Source organism: Stegostoma tigrinum, chromosome 22 (genome assembly GCF_030684315.1).
Source record: "Stegostoma tigrinum isolate sSteTig4 chromosome 22, sSteTig4.hap1, whole genome shotgun sequence".
NCBI lineage: Eukaryota > Metazoa > Chordata > Chondrichthyes > Orectolobiformes > Stegostomatidae > Stegostoma > Stegostoma tigrinum.
Genome location: NC_081375.1, coordinates 7,717,910 through 7,733,346, shown reverse-complemented (window position 1 = coordinate 7,733,346; position 15,437 = coordinate 7,717,910). Strand labels below are relative to the sequence as shown.

General features: G+C 38.8%; 1 protein-coding gene across 1 annotated transcript in view; it reads right to left on the bottom strand.

The window, feature by feature from the left end:
- Positions 1–2,446: 2,446 nt before the first annotated feature.
- The window catches only part of LOC125463862 (sodium-coupled monocarboxylate transporter 1-like), a 70,954-nt gene continuing 57,963 nt past the window's right edge, over positions 2,447–15,437 (bottom strand). Inside the window, exons 16-18 of the mRNA XM_059653613.1 lie at positions 8,570–8,670; positions 7,489–7,557; positions 2,447–4,406 (exon numbers count right to left, since the gene is read on the bottom strand). Coding sequence (XP_059509596.1) covers positions 4,371–4,406; positions 7,489–7,557; positions 8,570–8,670 — 206 coding nt within the window. The 3' untranslated portion in view covers positions 2,447–4,370. The remainder of the gene's footprint in view (positions 4,407–7,488; positions 7,558–8,569; positions 8,671–15,437) is intronic.

The following is a 15,437-nucleotide window of genomic DNA, read 5'->3' as shown; positions in this document are numbered from 1 at the left end:
GCTGGTGGATGTCTTATTATTAAAATCTGTATTAATAATTCTCAACATTGTACATGGTGTCTACTTTGTATCACTTTCAGATATATGGAAATTGGAAAACTTAAGTTTTTCACTTGCTGACAAACTAATTTTTGTAGTGGCAGTACTCTTCACTTGCAGTTAGTCTCATCAATAGCTGATCTAAGCCAGCACTTGAGCACAAATCTCCAGGCAGTCATGTCAGGGAAGCACTGAGGAAGGGCCGCACCGTTGGTGTATCCTTTTGGATGAGATGTGGAACCAAGGCTTTGCCTACCTCCTCAGATGGACTAAAATATCAAATGGTGTTATTTCCAACAATAGTAGGAGTATATTCAGGAACGTTCAAAGCAGATGATCTGGTCATTATCACATTGGTATTTATGGGGAACTTGGTGGGTACAAGTTGAATGCCATGTTTTGTACATTACAATAATCATTACAAAGTGGGCGTCTACAGAAAAACAAGTCATTTTTAAAGTTACCAAGAGATGTAAAGCAAGCAAAGAAATCTATCTGAGAAAGTAAAACTAAATTATGCAAAAACAAAACCACAAAGGGGTAAGTTCTGGTGCGTATAAGGAACTGATGCTTGTAAATAAATTTAAGGGAATGTTGAAGAATGAGAAACTGGAAAGAAATCAGCAACAGAGTAACATCAAGTCAATTGAAGCAGAAGTGGTACTCAGATATGGACCAATAAAACATGGAAGGGAAATTTCAAAGATTGTTATAGAAAGCTACAGGACACAGGAAATAATCGAGCATTTAAAGCTGCAATTTACCAGTGGGGGAGTTGTCCAAGCGATCAAGGTGTGAAAGCCTGCATTGACAATCTGCTCTCTCATGATTAATCAGCAGATTAGTCCTACCACTAAATTTCAATTGGTTTTAAAAATGATTTTGCATAACTCTGTTGAAGAAGAAGTGATCTGAAATATAGCACATAGATTGATACAGTTAAAAGTGGTTTTACAGAGCATGTCTAAATGCCTGCAAAAAGCTGGGTACTGAATTGAATGCAGAAGGCGGCTGTCGTGCCCATCAAATCTGTGCTTGGCTCTTGTCAAGAGCAAGCCAGTTAGATGCAATCTTTTCCCATAACCCTGGGAGTTAATTCTCCTTTAACTACTTATCCAACTCAGCTGCCTCACAACGTTAGGGACCCGGGTTCAATTCCAGCCTTAGGCGACGGTCTGTGTGGAGTTTATACGTTCTCCCTATGCCTGTGTGGGTTTTCTCTGGGTGCTCCGGTTTCCTCCCACAGTCCGAAGATGTGCAGGCCAGGTGAATTGGCTGTGGGAAATGAAGGGACACAGGAAAAAGGTAAGGGGATAGGTCTGGATGGGATGCTCTTCTGAGAGTCGGTTTGGATTCAGTGGGCAAATGGTCTGCTTCCATACTGTGGGGAATCTATGATTCTCCAATCTGCTTCCACCCATTCTCCCAGGTATTGTGAAACTCTCACCAGTTGAAACACTAAGCTGCAAATCTCAAGGTTGTTTACAGAAATATTATTAAAACTGCTGCTATGCTCCAGTGTAGCAGCCACATTCCAAACATCGATATAACATTTCGTTGCTTCTGACTTCAAGATGTGTAGAAAAAGGACATCTGTTCAGTGTCAAGATACACAAATCATTACATTTACTGATTTGACAATCCTGACCTCATGGTGTTCTCCCACTCCTATGTCATCTTCCCTCTAGTAGATTAGGGAATGGGCAAGGTTCGGGTCTCCCTCTCCCAAGTCTCTAGGTAAGCCTGAGGCAGTGACAGAGAGCAGGGGGATGGCAAGTTGAGCTGCTTAGAAGGTTACATCCATTCTTTGGGACTCAGGTGCAGGCCTGCACATGATTTTTAGGCTCCCTAGCTCTGGCCTCTCATTACGTTACCCAGAGGCACCTACTCTGGCATATTCCTCCTTACCCCAGTGTACCCTCTACTTTATCCCCTTGCCCATCCTTTCTATTATCCCCATGCATTTCCATACACCCCTTAGAGGCACAGTAGATATGAGGGAGTTTGGGGGACTGTGAAGGAGCATTGGTAAGACGTTGTAAACGTGTCCGTCAGAAAGTTTGCAATCTCTCGGCAGAGAGCTTCACAAGCTGATTTACTTGCTGGGGTTCCCACAGACTTCCAGATTCCTCCCATCATGACAAAACTAGCATGGGGCTCAAAATACAAATATCTACAAGGCTGTTGTCGCAAGATGTATGCATGTGGTTGCAGTCTGACAAGTGTGCCCTGGGCTAGGCAATGGAGTGGTAAGTTTGACATCTTAGCCTTGCTGACCTCATCTTATCCACCGCTGATTCAGTTTCAGGTAGGTGCAGGAAGTAAATTCCCACCCCAATAACTCTTTCTCCGGAATAGAAACCCAGACAATTTTTCATTTAAAAAAAAATGACAAGACACACGCTCGTGAAGTTATTTATTTGCAGGAATATATTCATTGATCAACATATAAGGTCACATGAATGACCAATGTATTTAACAGCAAATTCAAATCTAATCAAAAACAATTCAATCCAAAACAGAAAGCTGATACGTGTCAGTTACAAAATAATTAAACTGGGATAGCATGCCAGTTTCCCCCAGGCGGAGGTCTCCTTTCTGGTTGTGAAGTTTCTGGTTTAGTCACTCACTGTACTGATACTGATGGGCACATACAACAGTAGGCCTTGCACTAAAAAGGATGAACCAAGTCTTTGGTCTGTTCAACTTTGGTTCTGTCTCTTAGAATTTGAGGGACTCTATATCCAATTTTAAACTAATGATCATGATAAACTGGAATAAAGATTGATATCGAGAAGCCCCAGTGTATTAATTCAGAGAAATAGACAGACATCTCTAAAGTAGAATTGATTTGGTGAATAACAATATGCAACAAGTGCCATTATTCTCTGAACTGGAAGACAATCTTACATTAGTTGTGATGAGGTAAACTGGTTTTGCAGCTTGCGTTGCGGAACAAATGATATTTGGTTGTGTGGTTATTTTGTGAAGAGAATGATTATTCAGTCATTTCAGTCTGAGATGGTGCGAATGCTTTGAAATTGTTTGAATTTCTTTGAAATAATCATGTAGAGTTGACCCAGGACTTCAACCTTATGACTGAATTATAACATTAGGCTTGCTACATCAGAAACTCTAAAAAGTGAATGCACTAGCATTGGTATTTGCTGCACCAAATCCGCAGAATTTTTATTCCAGCATCTTAAATTTCATCTGGCTTAACCAAGGTTAAAATCAATTTTGCCTTTCTTATGTTCTCTTCACAGATTGCACCATTTGTATGAAACAACTAACATTTCTTTCAATCTAATGCTTGCAAATTATGTAAAATATCAGAAATTGCACATATATATCTTTTGAAACATTCCCCAATAACTAATTACATGTTGATTTATGAATACTTGCAAGTTCTTGCACCTATTAGTGAGATTGATATTTTACAAGAACAGAACTCAATATTCACCCCATTTTTAAAGTATTCATGTTTTAATTACTTCAATATTGATTCTACCAATCCCGGCTAACCATTTTGAGGACTATGAAAAGAGAACCCAAATGATGGAGTCAGTATTTAGTTGGAGCTTATATCCTATAGGACATGACTATGATCTTACGTTTGGCTTTCACACGTTTATATTTAAGATAGAGTAGGCCAGCTCTCACTATCAACAATGTCATAATTTCATGTTATGTTGTTATTGCAAATTGAAATAATATTAAGTTGGTTGTATAGAAACACATAGCACAGTTCATATCAAAAGGCAGACATCAATCATACAATAGATGATTGGTTTTTAGTCATACTGGAACAACAAAAGAGGTAAAAATAGGGTTGCGACTGTTACAATCCAACTCTGTTCAAATTAAATGCTGGTTATCATTGAGTTGTCATTATTTTGTTTATATCGCCATGATATTAATACTCCAACATAGAGGGTCATTTATTTCAGTTTACATTCTTATTTATGTCCAATATGGAATGCAAAATTACTGTTGCAACTTGCGAGTCAGGAATAAGAATCGCACACATGATGAAAAATTTCACAAACTATATAACGAAAAGACATTTTGGTTTTCATAAAGAATCATGGGGTAATATTTTGAGAAAGTTATTGACTAATAAAGATTAAATATTACATCATTGTAAATTGAAAATGATCAATTATTTTCTATAAATTTAGCAAGTTTCCAACAAGTTTTAATCAATTTATAGATAATTGTATTCTGACAAGGATTGTTTCTGAGAAAATTCCACATCTTGCATCTTAATGTTTCTACGAAAATTCAATCTTTAACCACCACTAATAGTTCGTTTTTTTTTCAATACTTATTCAGTTACCAGGGGATGGAGTAAGGAACTTTTCACTCTGCATAAAGTGAGATAAATAGGTATCATTAAAAATGCAGTTATTTTGAATAATGCATTAATAGGTGAATAATGGGAGAAATATGAGAAAATATTAAATATCAATTAATATTATTCAAGGTTATTATTGCACAGATCCCATATTCTTTTACAAACTCGAAAACAAAATCAATTTAAAGTGAATAAAATGGAAATGTAGTCCTACACTCAGATTTCAGACTTGAATGAAATTTGTCAATAATAAGTAAGTAAATATGGTGTAGTCCTGCAATAGGGCTGCTGTCTTATTAGACAGCGAGGAAGAGATGATTGGTGGTGGTTGAACCTGCCTGAGGTCACGATACCTCAGGCAAGGGGAGGGGTTGAGAAAGCAGGACCTTAATGTTAACCACAGCCGGTAAGGAAAGTGAGCCCATGCTGTTGGCATCATTCTGCATCGCAAACCAGATGTCTGGCCAACTGAGCTAACCAATCTCCTGTAGTCTCGTAATTCTGAATTAATTAACATTTCAGTCTCAATTAAAACTCCTGTGGATTAGCAATTACAAATTGTAGCTTTAGAAGGCAAATAGTTATAGCAAACACATTCATTTGTTGTTTCAAATAAGACTTTGCCACTTGTTGCCTTCTTTTACCTGGCAAACTAATTCCACATAAGACTACATTCCTGTCGTGCAACGAAACTGCTCAATGATTTCTTGGTACATTTATTATACAAATATGGGCAGAAATAGTGTGATTGAAGATTGCCTATGATTGAAAATAGTTTTATTCCATTTCCAGAGCGATTGGAATTTACACAAATAATTTATCAGAGAAGAGCAGCTTTTGAGATCTCATCCAGACTTTCAATGAGTGATAGCAAGAACTGTCAAGGAAATTATAAGGGTTGTGGATAGGCCAAATTAATCTCATATATCCTGAAATAACCAGTTATATAATACAGCTTCATGTTAGCGAGTTTTGAGAAGATTTGTAGCTCAGGTTGAGGTTCTGGATGTGAGTTTGCTCGCTGAGCTGGAAGGTTAGTTTTCAGACGTTTCATCACCATTTTAGGTAACATCATCAGTGAGCCTCTGATGAAGCGCTGGTGTTATGTCCCGCTTTCTATTTATCTGTTTAGGTTTCCTTGGGTTGGTGATGTCATTTCCTGTTCTTTTTCTCAGGGGATGGTAGATGAGTTCCAAATCAATGTGTTTGTTGATGGAGTTCTGGTTGGAATGCCATGTTTCTAGGAATTCTCGTGCATGTCTCTGTTTGGCTTGTCCTAGGATGGATGTGTTGTCCCAATCAAAGTGGTGTCCTTCCTTATCTGTATGTAAGGATACGAGTGATAGTGGGTCATGTCGTTTTGTGGCCAGTTGATGTTCATGTATCCTGGTGAGCCAACAAAACCACTAGCACCAGCACCAGCATTAACAACACACCATTGTCAACAGTGATGCTGGTGTACAAGGACTAAACCATTAACACCACCAGCACCGACGCCAGCACTAGCTCTAGAACCAACACCCAAGGCAAGTCCATCATCACCATCAACACCAACACCAACACCAACACCATCTCCAGCACTGAGACTGGCGCCATCGCCATCACCATAGCCAAACCCCAGTACCAGCACCAGCACCAACACAAGCAGTAGAAGGAATGGCACAAAGCTTAAAGTGTATGATAAGACCCAACATATGACAGATAGGCAGAGGATCCACTTCTTCAACATGATGGAGCAAAAGTCCTGCTCAGGCATCTGTGGCTGGTTGTTGTTAATAACTCCGCCTCTGGAACAAGACTTCCTTCCCGAGGTTCTAGGTGGTCATGCATTGCTAGCAGTCATGAAGGTCACCGCTGCCTGGAATGTCCCTGTGTCTGGCTCCTACAAGGGATCTGCTGCTGATAACTGTTGAATCTCATAATTTGCCTGTTCCAGGTCACTAATGCCATATCTGCTAAGGCTGGCACTTCTGTCAAATTTGACATTAAAGAAGCCAGTCAGACACAGAGGCATTTTGCAACAGGCAATTAAGGATGGACAATAAGGTGCTGGCCAAGCAGTGATGCCCACATCCCATAAGTGAATTAAAAAGAAGGCTAGATTCCCACCTATTCAGGGAATTACTGAATGCATATGTGGAAATCAGGGCACCCTCAGATCAGCCTGAAGGATTTATCAGTCAAAATAGATTCCATTCCTTCAATGTTCAGTAACACATGACTGCGCAAGATATCCTGCAGGCATAAATGTTCACTACTGGCTTACTTCCCAGTCTTATAAAACAACGAGTCAAGTGATAAAAACCAGATAAAACTTCCGTCACCACCGCAGTTGGAGTATTTGGGTTTTCAACATTTGTTGAATCATTTGCCATAGACTTTCTGCAGTTTTTACTTTTATAGTGAGAAGTGAAATGTGTTCTATGTTCTGAGCAGTGTTTTGTTATCTAAACCTACACAGCATGCAAGAGTTTGAAATAGGGATACTCCATTCAACTCCTTGAGACTGCTCCACCATCCAATAAGATTGTAGGCATTTTCTTCTCTATTCCTCAATGGTGAACTCCTTGGCTGATCAAAAATCTATCTAATGCAGTCTTTCATGTATTCAATGAACCAGCCTCAGTTGCTTCTGGTGCAGAAACCATCTGAGAGAAAATACTTCTCTTTATCCCTTATTAGGGCTTATAAACTGTGCCCCTTCCTTCCACACTTCCATTCAAGCGGAATCTCCTGCCAGCATCCCTTCAAAATCTGATATATTTCAATAACATCACATTCTTCTCACCAAAGAATACAGGCCCAACCTTCATGCTACAGCATGACAGATGTTTACGGTCTGCTTCCCACAGTCCATGAACCACCCCAGGACACTCCCTGGCATTTGCTGGAAAATCTGCTGAAAAATGTGAATACTTTTCACTCTGAAAAACCATCGAGGATTAAGGAGCAATGTTTACGCACAGAGTTGCTCCAGCATTCTTGGCTTCTCAAAATTAAATTATAAATTAAACTGAAACCTTCACATTTTGACAACCCATTGGGTTTCTGATTACAGTTTTAGGCATAATCTCAGACATTACTGTTCTTACCTGCAAATTAGAAGGATGACGATCGGTATTGGAGAACTTTTCAGGAGTGGTTTCCAATAGCTGTATACCCTGTGGAAAGATGAGACGTCATGACAATTACTCAGCCTTTACCCCATTCCTAAAATAATTCTAATGGGGGTATCAGAAATATAATCATATATACAGAAGAAAATTTGGAATGCAGAATAACAAGTCTCGATATAAGCAAACAATCTTTTGAAACTGAGCATAGAAAGATACTAAAAGTGAAGAAAAGGAAAACAGAAGGGGCAAAGGATATAGTCACAATTAAAAGAAATAGTGTAATAGCATAAGTCAGAAGAAGAAGGGAATAATTAAGGCAAGGCGAATTTGAATTTTAGGTATGCAAATACACAATATGTTCTGAAAAGCACTGTAGAATTATGGGAGCAGGTTACAATAGATTCATGAAATAGTAGAACCAACCGAAATGTGACTGACCCTGGAACAGAACTAGGTGTTTCTAGTATCAGAAGGAATGAACAAAGGAGAAATCAAGGGGAGGGGTGGTGAGAATTGTAAAGAACAGTAAAGTTTCACTGGAGCTGATGATTCATTTCAAGGTTAAGTACAATGGATTTCAAAACTGTTTTTGATAAAGGGTTGCATCTGATGCTTGTTCATAAGGAGTGTTGCAGCATGGATTTAAAGAACAGAAATCTTGAGAGCTGTAGTTAATCAATATTTCAAAATCTGGAGGGCTACAAAGTATGTTATTTCATAGAGGTCAGCACAGAGGCTATTGTTCCTCATGTACAAGTGTATATAACATGTATACATGACCTGGATTTGACTCCTGAGAAATGCCAGGAACATTTATAGATGACAAAAATAGCCTGGTTAATTTTGCAAGTGTGTTAAGTAGTGTAATGATAGATGGGGCAAATAAATGCCAGATGAAATTTAATGCAGGGTTTAAGCGTAAGGTAATACATTTAGAAGTTAGAAAGTTACATTTTAAAACATTGTACTCAATAGATTTATCAGTCTTCTCAAAACCAATCAAACTAGAATATAAACAAGTCATCCTAATATTTAAGAGAAAATAGAGTAATCTTACAGATTCAGGCACTGGTGCAGCTTGCTCCTTTTTGGATATGAACTTGTGAATGGTATGGACTATAGGAGCAATAAGAGTCTTATCGATGTCTTTAGCTCCTCCTGTATCAAAGAGGGTAGGGTCATTAATGATGGTATGACATGCAACTAACTAAAACAAAGGCAAAATTGAAGCTTCTAAGTTTTGCATAAAATGTTACTCCCAGAATGTTTGTCAACTCGAATCAGATTTTATAGATCCAGCAAGATGAAATCATTTAACAAAGAAAGTTGAAAATTTGCATTGCAGTATTAAAATTTGTTGCTTTGCACAGAAGGAAATACAAACCTCCAATCTACATGTTGGATGAACATGTTCATATATTTTTAACATTTTAGATTACTTTTATTTAAAATCCATTGTCCCATTAGCAAAACGGTACTTGAAGAGAAAGATACATACATAAATAGAGAATAGAGAAATAGAGCAATGAACAAATCTCAGTACAGCAGGAACCAGCCCTTCAGCCCACCAAGCCTGTGTCAGCACATGAAGCCTTCCGAAACTAAAAGCTCCTTGCCTCTACACAATCTGTATCCCTCTATTCCCTGCCTATTCATATATCTGTCATGATGCCTCTTCAACGTTGCTACTGTTTCTGCTTCTACCACCTCCTCTGGCAGCACGTTCCAAGCATTCCTCTGTGTAAAAAAACTTGCCTTTCACATCTCTTTTAAACTTTTCTCCTTTTACCGTAACATATTTTCCCTCGTAGTTTCCATTTCTACCCTGGGCTAAAGATTCTGACTCTCCATTATATCCATGCCTCTCATAATTAAGAAAATCTCATATCAAGTTGTCCTTCAGCCTCCAAAGTTCAAGGGAAAACACACCAAGTTTGTCCAAATTTTCCTCACAGCTAGTGCCATCTAAACCAGGCATATTTTGGCAAGCCCTTTCTTTCTCCTCTCCAAACAATTCCACATCCTTCTGGTAGTGGCGATCAGAACAGCATGCAATATTCCAAATGCAGTCGAACTAAAGTTCTATACAGCTGCAAAATGACTTGCCAATTTTCATACACCGTGCATTAACCAATGAAGGCAGGCAGGCGTTTTTGACTAATTACCCACTCGTGTTGCAACTTACAGCGAATTATGATTTGACTTGATTTATTATTGTCATATGTATTGAGATACAGCGAAAAGTATTGTTTTGTGTGCAATCATACCTCATAAGTACATCAGGTTAATAGAACAGAATGCAGAATACAGAGTTACAGCTATAGAGAAGGTACAGAGAAAGATCAATTCTAATCTATAAGAGGGTCATTCATAAGTCTGATAATAGCAGGGACGAAGCTGTTCTTAAATCTGTTGGTATGTGTTTTCAAACTTTTATATATTAATGCACCTAGGGGTGCTGCCATTTACTGTATACTTCTCTCCTACATCAACTTGCATTTCTCTGCCCAAGTCTCCAGTCTATTTATCTCCTGCTGTAACTACCTGCAGCTCCCCCAATCTTTGTCTCATCCATAAATTTACTAATCAGGCCACCTTACATTCTCCTCAAAATCATTTATGTTTATATTACAAACAACTGGGTTCCCAGCACTGATACCTGCATGAAACCACTGGTCACTGATTTCTCCTTCCACCATTACTCTCTGTCTTCAATGACCAAGCCAGCTCTGTATCTAACTTACTAGCTCTCTGACTTGACCTTCTGTATCAGCCTGCCGTGAGGGACCTTGTCAGAAACCTTGCTGAAGTCCATGTAGACAACATGTATCGCCCTACCCTCATCAATCACATTTGTCACATTCTCAAAGAAAGCAGTGATGTGGAAGTGCTGTTGTCGGACTGCGGTGGGCAATGTCAGAAGTCACACGACCAACAGGTTTACTTGAAATCACAAGCTTTTGGAGCACTGCTCCTTCATCAGGTGCAGTGAGAGAGAAGAGTACACAGTCACAAAGTTTATAGGCAGTGAGATAAAAGGCAGAGAGATCAAAAGATCATACAACTGGTGTGAATGGAGTGCCAGATAATAAGTCTGTGCAGGTGACCAACAGTGTTAGTGTGAATAACAAGTGAAGGAATGACATATAATCTAAGTAAATGAGGTAGAGAGATAATTACAAAAAATTAAAACTAATGTGGTAATGGAGACAAACTAAATGATTAGAATAACATGATAGGTATAAGAGTTGCATGCTGAGGGTTTATCTCATACACTGTAGGCAATGATACCTGAGACATTGGTGAGACCATGCAAATGCTACAACAACAGATGAATGGACACTGTGCCAGACACCAGTGTTCCCTCCCAGTCGGGGAACACTTCAGTGGTCAAGGACATTCAGCCTTTGATCTTCAAGTAATTGGCCTCCAAGGTGGACTTCCAGATACACAACAATGCAGAAACACTGAGCGAAACTGATAGCCAAATTCCATACCCATAAGGACGGCCTCAACCGTGATCTTGGGTTCATGGCATGCTACATATGATCCCACCACACTGTTCTGTATCTGTAAAACCTTCCTTACTGCCATGTTTTTGCATCATCACCCTTGATAAATTGTTATGATCTCTCTACCTTAATTAGTTTGTACAGTTTTGGATTAATTATTATTTTAATTAGACCCTCGCCATGCAACTCTTATACCTATCATGTTATTCTAGTCAGTTAGTTTGTCTTCAGCACCACCTTATTTTTAATTTTTTGTGATTATCTTTCTGCCTCAATTAACCGGATTAAAGGTTATGCTTTTGCTTGTTATTCAGCTGTTGAGACTTCACCCACACTGTCTAACACTCTTGGTCACCTGTAGAGACTTGGTATCTGACACTGCACTCACACTAGTTGTATGATCTTTTGATCTCCCTGCCCTTGACCTCACTGCCTATAAATTCTTTGTTGGTGTGCTGTTCTCTCTCATTTCACCTGATGAAGGGGTTGAGCTCCGAAAGCTTGAGATTTCAAATAAACCTGTTGGGCTATAACCTGTGACTTCTGACTTCAAAACCAAACTCAGTCAGGTTTTGTGAACCATGACCTTCTCTGCATAAAGTTGTGCTTATCGAGAATAAATTCATATTTTTCCAAATGTGGATTAATCCTGTCCTTAAGAATCTTCTCCAGCAATCTCTCTACCGTTGCAGTAAAACTCACCAGCCTGTAATTTCCCAGATTATTCCCATTGCTCTTCATAAACAAAGGAATAAACTGGTTATTTTTCAGTCCCCTGGGGCCTTTCTTGTGACTGATGAGGGTACAAAGGCTTTATACAAGGCTCCAATAATTTCATCCCTCAGTATTCTGGATCCTGGATAAAACATCCTTAATGTTTTTCAAAACACCCAAGACCTGCTCCTTTTTATTTTGGAATGCCCTAGAATATCAACATACCCTTCCTATGACTTACCATCACAATGTCCTCCTTGGGGAATAGCAACAGACCTCATCCACTTCCTCTGGCTCCATGCACAAATTGCCTCTCTCGTTCTTTACTGGGCCTATCCTTGTCCTATCTACCCTTTTATCCTTATAAACACCTTGGGATTTACCTTAATCCTGTTTGCCAAGATTGCACGTTCTTTTTAGCCCTCCAAATTCCTGGTTTAAGTTCTTTCCAGCAATCCTTGTATTCTTCAACGTCTCTGGCTGGCTTCAGTTTCCTAAACTTTATGCATTCCTCTTTTTTTATTTCTTAACTAAGCTTATAACTTGTCTTGTCATCCAAGGTTTCCAAATCTTGCCATCTTTTTCCCTCATTTTCACAGGAACATGTTTGTCCTGAACTCGAATCTAGTGGACCTTAGAAGATTCCCACATACCAGATGCCAATCTACATTCTTCAGTTCCTGCCCGAAAGTGTCATAGTTAAACTTCCCCTGGTTTAGTACTATCACTCAAGGACTACATTTACTTTTATCCAAAAAAAAATTCAAAGCTCACGGAATTATCATCATTGTTCCTGAAATCCTCCCCTACTGAAATTTTGGTCACCTGGCCAGGCTTGTTCCCCCATGCAAGGTGTAGTATGGCCCCTTCCCTAATTGGACTGTTTAGACATTCCTTCAAGAAACCCTCCTGGACGCACCTAACAAACTACCCTCCACCATCCAAGCCCCTGGCACTAAGGGAATCCCAGTCAATGTATTGGAAGTTAAAATCACCCACCACAACAACCCTGTTATTTTTATATTTTTCCACAATCTGTCTACATATATTTTCCCCCACCTCCCACTGGCTGTTGGGAGGCCTGTAGACCACCAACATGGTGGCTCAGTGGTTAGCACTGCAGCCTCACAGCACCAGGGACCCGGGTTCAATCCCAGCCTCGGGTGACTGTCTTTGTGGAGTTTGTACATTCTCCCTGTGTCTGCGTGGGTTTCCTCCGGGTGCTCCAGTTTCCTCCCACAGTCCAAAGATGTACAGGTTAGGTGGACTGGCCATGCTAAATTACCCCTAGTGTTCAGGGATGTGTAGGTTAGGTGAATTAACTGTAGGAAATGCATGGTTATAGGGATGGGGTGGGGGGTAGGACTGGGTGGGATGTTTTTTGGGGAGTCAGTGAGGACTTTTGGGCTAAATGGCCTGTTTCCACACTGTAGGTATTCTATTCTAATCCCATCAAAATGACTGCATTCGTTCTAATCCTGTGCTAATCCCCATTTGGCCTCGCTGGATTAGCCTTGAAGGGATTCTCCCTTATCAATAACACAACTCCCCCTCATCTTTTACACCCCTCTCTATTTTGTCTGAAATATCTAAATCCTGGAACATTAGGCTGCCAATCTTGTTGCCCTCTCAACCAAATCTCTGTAAGTGCTACAATATCATAGTTATATGCATTAGTCTAAGCTTAAAACAAACAAATGTCTAATGAATGCACCAAATGGACTGGGTGCATGGAAAACGAAAGAAGGCAAATATAAGATTATTGTTTCATTGATAGTAGGAACTACAGATGCTGGAGAATCTAAGATAACAAGGTGTAGAGCTGGATGAACAGAGCAGGCCAAGCAGCATCAGGGCGACAGGAAGGCTGACGTTTCGGGCCTAGACTCTACTTCAGAAAAAAATGATGTAAGATTATTGTCTTGTTAGCTGTATGGGGATGAGAGAACAAGAAAGTAAGATGATCAGAAATCCTGATGAGGTTGCCAAGGGACAACTGACCAATCACTGACCCTTGAGAAGACAGGATCAGTGCCAAACATGTGGGATAGCAAGCACTGAGCTGGGTGAAAGGAACTGTACCCTGACATTGTAACTAGTCAGTTCTGGATGGAACTGGCTGATCAACTGCTTGGAGACCAGAAGGAGAGAACTGATCAATTCCTCTGTTTGAACTCTGAAGCAAGCCCAGCTGACCTTGCACATGTGGATGCTTGGGTATAAGATTTAACAAAACATCACAAGTGGATGCTGTAAACCAGAAACAAAAACAAAAATTGCTGGAAAAACTCAACAGATCTGGCAGCATCTATAGAGAGAAATCAGAGTTAACACTTTAAGTCCCACGACCGGCAGAAATGTCTGATCTGTTTTGGTTTCTGAGTATGAGTTGTATAAGTATACTGTTGTGTATAAGTATACTGTTGCGTATATGTATACTGTTGTGTATTAGTATACTGTTGTGTATATGTATATTGTTGTGTATAAGTATACTGTTGTGTATAAGTATACTGTTGTGTAGATGTATACTGTTGTGTATATGTACACTGTTGTGTATAAGTATACTGCTGTGTATAAGCATACTGTTGTGTATATGTATACAGTTGTGTATATGTATACTGTTGTGTATAAGTACACTGTTGTGTATATGTATACTGTTGTGTATAAGTATAGTGTTGTGTATATGTATACTGTTGTGTATAAGTATACAGTTGTGTATATGTATACTGTTGTGTATAAGTATACTGTTGTGTATAAGTATACTGTTGTGTATATGTATACTGTTGTGTATAAGTATAGTGTTGTGTATATGTATACTGTTGTGTATGAGTATGCTGTTGTGTATATGTATACTGTTGTGTATAAGTATACTGTTGTGTATATGTATACTGTTGTGTATACATATACTGTTGTGTGTATGCATACTGTTGTGTATATGCATACTGTTGTGTATATATATCCTGTTGTGTATAAGTATACTGTTGTGTATATGTATACTGTTGTGTATATGTATACTGTTGTGTATGAGTATACCGTTGTGTATATGTATACTGTTGTGTCTGAGTATACTGTTGTGTACAAGTATACTGTTGTGTATAAGTATACTGTTGTGTATGAGTATACTGTTGTGTATATGTATACTGTTGTGTATATGTATAATGTTGTGTATAAGTATACAGTTGTGTATATGTATACTGTTGTGTATAAGTATACTCTTGTGTATATGTATACTGTTGTGTATATGTATACTGTTGTGTATAAGTATACTTTTGTGTATATGTATCCTGTTGTGTATAAGTATACTGTTGTGTATAAGTATCCTGTTGTGTATATGTATACTGTTGTGTATAAGTATACTGTTGTGTATATGTATACTGTTGTGTATGAGTATACTGTTGTGTATATGTATACTGTTGTGTATATGTATAATGTTGTGTATAAGTATACTGTTGTGTATATGTATACTGTTGTGTATAAGTATACTGTTGTGTATGAGTATACCGTTGTGTATATGTATACTGTTGTGTATAAGTATACTCTTGTGTATATGTATACTGTTGTGTATAAGTATACTTTTGTGTATATGTATACTGTTGTGTATGAGTATACTGTTGTGTATATGTATACTGTTGTGTATAAGTATACTGTTGTGTATGAGTATACTGTTGTGTATATGTATACTGTTGTGTATGAGTATAC